General features: G+C 34.4%; 1 protein-coding gene across 1 annotated transcript; it reads right to left on the bottom strand.

The window, feature by feature from the left end:
* Positions 1-4,699: 4,699 nt before the first annotated feature.
* LOC107861479 (glucan endo-1,3-beta-glucosidase, acidic) lies at positions 4,700-6,571 on the bottom strand. The gene is made up of 2 exons (XM_016706814.2): positions 6,415-6,571; positions 4,700-5,949 (listed from the first exon to the last, which is right to left on the bottom strand). Exons 1-2 carry the CDS (start codon positions 6,503-6,505, stop codon positions 4,997-4,999), a joined length of 1,044 nt encoding a protein of 347 aa, XP_016562300.2. The 5' UTR covers positions 6,506-6,571; the 3' UTR covers positions 4,700-4,996.
* Positions 6,572-11,606: the final 5,035 nt, after the last annotated feature.

Raw genomic sequence — 11,606 nt, 5'->3', positions numbered from 1 at the left:
AATGTTGATCAGTAGTTTTGTTTGGGTTTATTACAAAGTGCTAAAGTTTGCTGGTTTGGGTTTTTATTGTTTGTTTGCTTGTTTTTCATGAAAGTTTGATGTCTTATGCTTTATTCTTGCCATTTACTTCAATAGTAGAGCTAGGGGGCGGAGTTAACTAGAGGTTGTGCATTGACGAAAATTCATATGTCATATTATAAGTTCAAAAACTGATTTTATGTGTATATTGTAGATGATGAACGCCTTTGATGAAAATCCAACTTCCACTAATACTGGTCAGTAGTTTGGATTGACTAATATCTACCTGCTATCTTTGTAACTTTGATGTAAAGTTGTAATTTTTCTATTCACTTGTAGAGCCAGGTGTATAGTTAGAGGGGCGAAAGGGGGTCATTTGATTTTTAGTTTTACAAGGGTGAAAGGGGTCATTCGATTTTTAGTTTAATCTTGATTTGTCTACCTGTTTTAACTTTATTTTTATTTCATTGTAGAAACAAATCCAATGTTGTTAAAAAGATCCCTCCTGTTCCGATTCATCGTCCAATCAAAAGGTTTGGCTCATTTCTTGGTTGCATGATACTAAGTAGGCGCTTGGCCATAGAATTTATAAAGTTGGAGTTGAAGATAGAGTAATGTTTAATTTGTATGTGGGGTTACTGATATTTCAGGAAGTCAGCTGCACAAATCGCGAACAAACAACAGAAATCAACAGTTGAGGTACAGTGTCTATCCCCTCCTGATTTATTTTATAACTGAGTTGCTGTTAACATTGTATATCCACGGATAACAAATCCACCAGTCCCAGTGGCACCAATTAGAAATGAAACAAAAGACTGCATTATTATTGATGCTGAAGATTACAAAGCCTCTGGTTATTCTGATGTGCCAATTTTTGTGTAGCATACTGAAGTAATGATGGAGAAAATTGATAGGATGGTAAGCTTATATAATCTATATATCTTGGTTATGAATATAATTCTTGTGGATTGCCATTGATGTGTTAAATCTTTGATTCAGGATGAGGAAATTGAGATGGAAGATGCAGAAGATTGGTCAGTTGTGGACATAGACAATTCTGATAAAATGAACGAACTCGCTGTAGTGGAATACAATGATGACATCTATGCTTACAACAAGAAGGCTGAGGTAGAGATGTTATCTCCACTCTCCCTATTTGTTTGTTAGAAATTTTTTTCTGTTTACAACTTATACATGCTCATTACTCCACTGTGTAGAAATACACTAGGTTTGTTGTTGTTGTTATTGTACATGCTCATTAGTGCATATATGTTAATAATCTAATCAGTGCAATTAAAGAATAAACTTTTGCCTCTTGGACAAAAGTTTTCAATTTCAAGAAAAAGGAAAAGATCCTTCAGATAGAATCTATGTCATAGAGAGGGTTGTGATTGTTTCCATGTGGATTTGCAGGTATGAGAATATCTTCAAGAATCGCCTGATCTAGCTGTAGACCAATGCGCCTCTCTAGATCAGACCTGCAGGAATTCAATGATGATGCTGCTATTGCAGATTTTAACAACTTTAAAAGAAAAGCCATTGGCACTACGCTTTTTCTGGATTGTGTTGGTAGTAAGCCAGCTATTATTTCGACGATGATCCTTTGTCTTTTCTGCAAATCCAAATCCAAGAAACTTCCTTTATCAACTGAGGGTCCTTGATGAACAAGTCCTAAAGTGAATTTTGGGCATAATTTATCAAAATTTTGCTGATAATATCTTGTTTAAGACCTTTTAATTTTACTACCGACAGAACTCTCTGAAAGAAATACAGATTTAACACCGCGAGTGATTTTTCCCACCAGTCTGATGGTGTCTCAAAATCAACGCACTAAACAGGTTTGGGTAGAAAATTATACTCTAGCTTTGACAAATCAGATGTTAGCTGCTCTTTACAGGCATTGTTTGCAATTACGTTTATTAACTAGCCAACAAGATTGACTTCTTCAGATACCGATAGTAATGTTTCACAGCGATGAAGAACAAATATCGAGTTGGATATGTTTGAAAATACCGCATCCTTAAGGAATACCTTAGAAATGTATCCAAGGTATTCTTCTTTCATTTTTCTTAATTTTAACACGAAGCACATAACTTAAGTTCTGTAGTTCTGTTTTTGCATCTGGCTATTGACTTTTCTTTTCTCCTCAACACAGCTGTATTGATATCGGTAGCCTACTTATAATGGCTAAAACATCAATATTTTTCAAGGTACTTTAGACTAGCCATTTCTTTGTACAACTTCTGTTTTCCCATAGACTTGAGCATTGCAATGATGATGAAAAGTGGTAGATTAAATTACACGAGAGGAGAAAAGATTGCACACTTTATTTTTGCACCTTGTGAAGAGCAAAACTAGTTGATCCGACTTTGTAGTAAGATCACTCGAAACATCAGATATTGGCCTGCAATAGAAGATATAGTCAATGATCAAAAGTTGAAAACTTACATTTTTTAAAAAAGATTTTAGCCTAAGGTTTCATGCACGCCCAACTTACATCTCAAGAATACAATGCTGGATGTATGGAGTCTTAAAGCTATCATGTTGAAAATTTTTTAACAATGCTCTCTGTGTGTGCTGTTTTTGGATTCAATCTAGCAAAGTGTCAGACATTTTCTGATGTCTTTAAAATGCGGTATGGAGTAATCTAACAACTAATTGCAAAACTCATCTGTACTAACTAGAGGGCCCTCACAAGATACACATGTTGGAATACTAGGAAAATAATTATTGATGTCTACATCATTCACACCACTTCTTGAACAAGAAAATTGATCGCATTGGACTTTAGAGGTTTAAAAGGCCAGCTATTTGATTTGTCATTTTCAATGATTGTAGCCTTAGAAACAGCTCATCTATAGTCATTATCTAGAGTATATAATATTAACTTTATGAACTGATAGAAACTCTACAATCTTAGGTTTTAAGGTAAGTTCCATCACATTCAGTTTCCAAAGCTAAAAGTATTGCCATTTTCATTTACCCAGCACTTGAATGTGGTCTGTCATCAGTGGAGAAGTCGGGACTTTTACTAAGGGAGTTTTGAATATAAATAGGCGAACACATGAAAGAAATCAAGGGATTTAGTATCTACTATATATACATAAAAATATAATTTTCCCCTTATATATAGAGCGTAATTCTTTCACGAAGGCCCTTGTGACATACGACCCTGGATCCACCCGTCTTTTATAAATGCATTTATTATTCAGATATTTTGGTGGTTGTAGTTATCTTCTAGTGCCGAATCCTACTACCATTAGAGTGTTTAAACCCATTGCCTGCTCTCTTAGAATCAACAAGTTAGTGCTTCTTTAATCTCTAAAACATAGGCTGGATTCATCCGAGATGAAAAACACAGTCTTTCCCTCCAAGACCAAACCCTCGCAACTACTCAAATACAATTATAATCACAATAACAAAGTCCCCACTAATTTCTTGTACCACTTTGACCTTATACGTTTGGCCTTCTCAAAATATGTTGCGATCAATGTCAACTCCCATATTAACGGTCTGTCCCTCCAAGACCAATCCCCCATAACTACTCAAACACAATTATAACCGCAATAACAAACTCCCCACAACCTGTTCGACGGAATTCCTCAATGGTAAATATGTTACTACAACAACAGTATATCCCAAGTTTAGCTTACGTTCACCTCCCCAAAAATCAAATCAATATGCTAATTATATAACGAGCTAAAATTACCACAATGCATCAATAAGCTAAAATTACCACAATGACTTTTGATGATGAATTTCATACCTAAAGAACTCTCACGACAAAAGTCGATTTCGCGAATGTTTGAAAGTCGATTCTGAAATTTGGAAGAAAGAGAGGAAGAAAGAGATTTAACGGTTTGGACAACTTAGCCTCGGACTTTAGAGAGCCATCGCATGAGTTGATTTTGGAATTTGAAATACAAATACGAAGAAAGAGATTGAACAACGAATATTTTGGAGGAGGGTATTTTCGTCCAAAAAATATGACTTAACAAGTAAAGGCTATTTTAACAAAGCCATTTTATTTGGGGCTAAAATTTGAAAGCCACTCTAATTTGGGTCTATCTTTGAGAATAACCCGTAAGCCATTGTTGTACTTTTGCTTGCACTCAATTAAGATAAATAATTTGTAAAAAAACATAAATCTCAACCTTCTTAAAAGCATTTACACTCTCCCCCACTTCCTTAATTACTTTACTCTCTCTCCTGATTCATATACATAACAAGACCGACATATATCTAACAAGGCCGATTTATATACATAACAAGGCCGATATAGACATAGAAAGCTATGTATATGTATTAACTTACAAAATAGGATTTTTATAATATGTTTGGAGAGATGAGATTTTCTGTAATAAGTAAAACTTAAGTTGTAAATTTATATAATTTTTAGAAATAATTTTTCGCAAGGCATAAGTTTGTATTTCTACATCATAATATCCCCCAAGTTATTTTTTGTGCTAGATAAAAATTTGATTTCCAAGGGCAAAAATTAAAAACCAAGAGGCAAAACACATACAAGTAGTACAATTAAATGGTAAGCAGCCTCTCCCGGAGAAATTATAGACTGGACCCCACACAATTGATGATTCACCTCATGGTTACCATCTTCAACAAAAGCTAGCATATAACAAAACATAAAAATAATAATTTTAACAAAGATGAGAGACTTAACTTTTAATATTTTTATCACTCCTAAGTTCCGACTTTTATTGTGTCTTTTTTCTTAAAACAAAATATAAAATTACATAAAAAACCAACTTTTCGTTGACAGACGAAACGCCACAAGTATATAGTTATAAGATTACAAACTCAAAACACATTGAGTCTTTTAAAAAGACGATACGTACATGTTTTAGTAGCTTAAAAGCTAGCATTTTTACTAGAATCCATTTTTGATCCGTTATTCCTTATGTATATTGACTAATTAAAAAGTTTTACGTTGATATTACAGCAACATAAATAAATCTCTTTAATTATTAAAGTTCAGCTGATCATACTTTGAGTTTCTGTCAGGGTAAAACAATCCAAAGTGTCTCTCAGTTTCATCCCCTCCTTTCCTATTTTCATCAAACATTGCAAACAAAAATGTTTCAATGTTCCTTCCAGGCTTCTTTGGAGTTCCATTTCTAACATGATTGATCAAATTCCTGTAATAAGTTCGCGCATTATCAGTTGTTGCAGCAGGGTGTCCATAAGAAGGCCAACCAGTCTCCGAAACAACAATCTCCACGTTAGGTGCACCAGATTTCTCAAGAGCATAGTACATACTATCAACTAGCGCGTCAAAAAGATTTTGATAGCCAGCTGAGTTTCTTCCTGAATCTGTAAACAATGCATAAGAAAGTGGTATGTCTTTGGTGTTATAGATGTAACTGAAATATGGGTAAATATTTACTAGCAACGGCAGATTGTTGTCTTTGAGAAGTTTCACTATTGGATCAGTGAAACCTCTCCAGTCTGGATTAAAAATACTGTTCTGGGGAGGCCATGTGTTTGTTAACAAGGCTGAATATGTCGCGGTTGAGACCTTAATTTGGCCTTGCAATCCTGCTTCTACTATCGCGTTATGGACATTCTCAATCGCAGGACCAACAAATGGAGCAAATTCAACATGTTTTATTGGGCTGATTTCATTTCCAACCGCGATATACTTGAATCTAACACTAGGGAAGTAGGCTTTTATGTTATTGTTCACCCAAATTCTGGCTTGATTAGGATCTTGTGCTAGAGTTTTGACATGTTCAACTGGGACATCAAGAAGGACTTCAATGTTACTTCCCCTTAGAGCATTCAAAACATTAGTGTCTGGATAATATAGTCTGATTTTATTGATTCCATTGGCATGACAATGATTTACAACATCAGAATCTGATGGCAAATTATCAGCAATTTTTCCATAACATACCCCAACAGAGTGTACTCCTGCATTATTTGAAACAATAATTTAGTAATACTAGATGTCACATTTGGTAATTTTGAAACATTAAAATTGAAAAGCCAAATAAAAATGATTTTAACTTATATACACCGATAATATAAGGAATTCCTATCCTGTTAGGTCAAGACAGTTATTTTCAAGATTCCAAATCTTGTTTTCTTATGGAGATTTTACATGCTATATTTCGACGAAAAACGCATGTAAGTTAGACGCAATAAGAATATGAGTTTAAGTAATATAATGCAAATAATTGTTTTCATTACCAGGTCACAAATGATATCATCAAGTAAATAATATGTTACCTGCTATGACCGATAGCGATGACCTGATGATATAAAAATTATTTACAATGACTTATGACTATGTCTATTTCATGAACTCTAAGAATATATAGAAATAACATTCAAAAGGTCACATGAATTGGGGCGGAGGAAGAGAGATAGAGAGACCTGTCATTTGGAGGCCACATATGAACAGCACAAACAGTGCAACCAAAGGTACAACAGAGGAACACTTGGTGAAGGGAAAAAGAAGAGCCATTATGAAAATGTAAACAAAAAACAAGAAACTTTTAAGTGAGAATTAATGTGAATAACAAGAACCAAACAATTGCTTCTTATATAGACAAGTTGTTTAACATTTTCAAGAAAATTCTGGGAACCTAAGTTATTAATTTTCCAGTCAAGCAGTATTGATAGTAGACCCACTAAAGACTATGATGGAACAATAAATAGAACAATTGGAAAATTGATCAAATTGCAGAATTTTTTGGTCATATAGTAATTATCAGAACCACTAGCTAGAGATATTTTATCAAATATCTATAATACTACTACTATATGGGTAGTGGTTCTTCTTGACTTGGGAGATTTACGATTTACAACATAATGTACTTTATAATTTGGGCTAGTTCCATGCATGATAATTAGTGCTAAATTTGAATGGGATTCATATTGTATTCAATTTGTTAATGATCTTACGCGATACAAATCTAGATTGAATATGCTGGGCGTGAGTGTCATGCTTAACACCTAGAGGCACCAAACACACATATAATGCACCGCCATTCCCATCAATACGACTACGTATTACAAGCTCACAAGTGACTAATTAGTAAAACTTTTATCTCAAATAGCTAGTCAAGCGACACTAAATTGGCAGTGGCCAGTGAGTTAATGAAGAAAACGAAAAGAGAAATTGGAACGGTATTGCATGATTAATTATCCACATTCTTCTTTGGAATTTTGTATAACTTAGTCTTGTTTTGCATTAGAAAGTCATTGGAGGGGTCATTTGGTAATGCGTTAGATCACTTAGCATTAATTATATTGAGATTTTTTTAACTAAAAATTACACAAATACACAACTTATGTTTTCAATATTACAAAAAATCTCAACTCTCTTAACATATTACAAAAATCCCAATGTATACACAGAATGTTATGTATATAAGTATATTAATAGGAAGAGAGAGTAAAGTAATTAAAAAAGTGAAAGAGAGTGTAATTACTTCTAAAAGGGTTGGTATTAATGTTATTTTTATGTAGTGTTTGATTTTTGTGAGTTAAAAATAATATATATGGCATAAACTTTTTTTTTTAAAAAATAAAATATATATATATATATATATATATATATATATATATATATAATTATTTATAAAAATATCCCCACAAATATGGTGGAAAGAATGTAAAAACGATTTTGATGGATAATTGTGACTTTAATCATGTATGTATTTAGAACTCATTACATTTCATATAACATAATACCAGTAATACCATCACATGTACAATTTAACTTTGTGTATATAAAAATAATGCATTGGAACAATGGCTCTCGACCAAATAATATGAAAAAAAAAAATAGTAATAAAAAAGTCATGAGGAGAATATTTTTTTTTTTTAAAAAAACAGCAGTAATAACAAAGATCCGATACCTAAACAAAAGATAATAAAAAGATCAACATGTAATACAACAAAATAAAAATAGAATTAAATTTAGTGTGGGAGTACGACTAAAATACTACTAATAGTTGATTGAACTACACTAGGTGAATCGAGGCACAAATTTTTTTTCTAAATCTCTTTTCCTTTTATTTTGTCAATTATATATGTTATCATTCCTTTTACACTACTATTTCTCTTATTTCTAATTATTTTTCAACTTTCAAAGGTGTTACTTTTGGTGTGCTTCCAACCACCAAGCATTAATGGCCATCCCTAATGAAATCAAAAGAGTTGTTTCCTCCTTCAAACTCACGAAAGCCCTTGGGCCTGACGGCATCCATCCCCTATTCTACCAAAAATATTGGGATATCTTAGGACCCTCCTTGGTCAAGTTTTGTCAATAGACCTTCACTAGTTGTACTATGGAGGAAGAGGTTAACACTACCTACCTTTGCCTCATCCTAAAGTGTAGGAATGCCACCAATCTCAAGAACTTCAGACCTATTGGACTCTGTAACACCCAATACAAAATCATCACTAAACTCATAACCAATAGGTTGAAACCTCACCTTCCTAACATTATTAGCAACAGCCAATCAAGTTTCATGGCTAACAGGAGAGCCGCAGACAATGCAATCATTGTCCAAGAATACATCACACACTTCTCCAAAATGAAGGGTAAGAAGGTTAACATGATTCTTAAGATCTACCTTGAGAAAATTTTGATAGATTAGAATGGTCCTTCATCGGATAAGCCCTCCACTTTTTTTAACATTCCTACCAGGCTAATCAGGCTCATCATGTCTTACATCTCCTCTTCCAAAATTTCTATTCTGATCAATGGGGGGAAACTAACTTCTTCAACCCCACCAGGGGCATTAGACAGGGAGATCCTCTTTTACCATACATCTTCATAAGGTGTATGAAACTCCTTTCTAGAAGGATTGATCCTGAAATGGACCTCCTGGACCCCCATTTCCACATGTCCCAAGGGTCCAAAAATTTTTCATTTGTTTTTTACTGACGATCTCACCTTATTTGCTAGGGCAGATGGGAAAAATTGTCAGACCATCATGAATACCCTCAATAGTTTTAGCCTTCACTCTGGTCAAAAAGTTAACATTTCCAAGTCAAAGGTCATTTTCTCCCATAACTACTCCCTTGTCGAGAGAGATACCTTAGCCTTCATCAAATTGCAAATCCAGGCTAAACAGGAATTTGGAAAATACTTAGGATTCCCCATTTTCCATCACAAACCTCAGGCTAAAAATTTCAACTTCATCCTGGACAATCTCAACACCAAATTGGGGGGATGGAAAACTAGATTCCTCAACATGGCGGGTAGAACCATTCTTGCAAAGGATTCACTTGGGAGCATGCCTAATAACATTATGCAATACATAGACATCCCCAAAAAGATTCAAAAGCTCATTGACAAGACAATCGAGAATTTATCTGGGGATCCACCAAGGACAAGAGGAGGATGCACCTTCTCTCCTAGGATGCTGTTACTCTTCCCAAAAGGGAGGGTTGTCTTGGTATTCAAAAATCCAGGCTCAAGAAGGCCTCTATGCATATGAGTCTGGCTCGGAGATTTAGTCAAGACCTCAACAACCTTTGGACCAGTGTCTGGAATGCCAAATACAACTCCAACGGTTTACCTGGCTCTACTTATGGCACAAGAACCTAGAGGAACATCTTAGGAGGTTGGCATAACTATAAGAAAGCTACCATCTGGAGTGTCAAAAATGGTCAAAGTATTAGCTTTTGAATGGACAGGTGGACCCCTAAAACCCCTTCTCTTAGAGCCACCATTCAGGGACCTCTCAATAGAAATGAAGAGAACATCAAACTCTCAGAGGTGTGGAACAATAACTCTTGGAATTTTGACTCACTCTTAATGCAAATACCCCAAGACATCAAACACAACATAAAAAGTGTTTTCTTTCCAAATCACAGAATCCAAAAAGATACCCCTCTGTGGAAACTGAAAGGGGATGGTCTTTTCTCCTGTAGTACTATGTACAATCATCTCTTTGCTAGGAATAGGAAAGACAAGACTGAAATAGAAGGGAATTGGGACTGGTCCATGCTGTGGAAAATTCACACTCCTAATAAGCTTAAGTTCTTCATCTGGAAGTTGCTCCATAACAGACTTCCAACTAACAAGTTTCTTCAAAGAACGGTGATAAAATTTGATCTCAAATGCCAAATTTGTAACAGCCCAACAAAAGATTCCAACCATATTTTCTACCACTATACAAGTGCAAGGAAAATATGGACAGATCTACTACATAGGGCCAACCATTCTAACAGTCTCAAGCTAAATCTTATTGACTTTATGCCTGCAAACTGGAGAACCACCTGGGGGTTGATAAAAACAAAAGCTATGATAAGATGGTGCTTTGGGCAGAAATTATTCTTTATTGTCTTTGGACAATCTGGAAGACGAGAAATGAAAACGTCTTCCATCACACTACGAAAAACGCTTCTTTTGATCAAGAGTATTCCCAAACTGTTTAGTATGCCCATCTTAACACTAAGGGAAAAACTAATACTTCCATTACCTCTATCAACATCAAATGGGAGCCACTGAAGCGAGATACCTTCAAATTAAACATTGACGGATCTTGTCTTGGTAATCCCGGAAAGGGGGAATAGGAGGGGTGATTAGAAACCATAATGGGGACTGGATGGTTGGTTACAGCAAAAGTTTTCTCAATGCAACTAACAACCAGATGGAATTACTTGCTCTTCTGGAGGGATTAAAAATTATCGAACAATTTAATTTCATACCCATTGAAATCAACACGGACTCTACGAAAATTATAAAGATGCTCACTAACAATAACATTCTATATGCTGAAATTGTTGATGATTGCAGGTACAGGTTAAGGAGATTGGGGAATCTAGTTATAAGCCAAAACTAAACATGGTGGTGGATGCGCTAGCTAAGATGGGAGCCAACTCAAATGTTTTTTATAGTACTACACTTTTGGAAGTTCCTCCAGTGTGTGCTCGGCATGCTCTTTAGGCAGACACGATAGGAACTACTTTTGAAAGAAGCATAAGATGTAATAGTGGCAGTTCATCTAAACTTGTTTACCTGTTTTTTGCTATCAATCCTGGTTGATGTTAATGGGTGCATGTATTCCATAAGCACATGTAGCTAGTTAGCTAATTCAGCTATCTTCTTTTTTACCAAAAAAAAAAATAATTTGCAACTTCTCATATTTTAATTTTTTCTTAGTATGTCTTAAGTAATTTAATATTAAATATACGAATCATAAATTATAACAATCAAAATCGTAATTTGCTTATTATTAAAGGTTAAAAATAACTATTACAGTAGTATATCTTTTAGGCCAAATCCATCGACAGTCCTCTAAACTTAATACTTGTTAATCAAGTCTCCAACACCCCCTAAAAATACTCCTAATAGCGAAATTAAATAACTTTTGACATGATATCCTTCGAATCAAATAAAAATACTAATAAGTGTAGACACCTAATTTTGTCTCTCTCAAATTCAATTTTATTCATTTTTAGCTTAGACTTTACTACGTACCCTCACCCGTGTGATAATCCCTCCACAAAATAACAAAACAATAACATCTAACTAATTTTATCTTATCCTAACAATATTGTAACACCCCGTACTTAATTACGTGCATTAGCCATTGTTATATGTG

Source organism: Capsicum annuum, chromosome 2 (assembly GCF_002878395.1).
Source record: "Capsicum annuum cultivar UCD-10X-F1 chromosome 2, UCD10Xv1.1, whole genome shotgun sequence".
Classification (NCBI taxonomy): domain Eukaryota; kingdom Viridiplantae; phylum Streptophyta; class Magnoliopsida; order Solanales; family Solanaceae; genus Capsicum; species Capsicum annuum.
The sequence above is the reverse complement of the archived record's forward strand: the minus strand, read 5'-3'. Positions and strand labels throughout refer to the sequence as shown.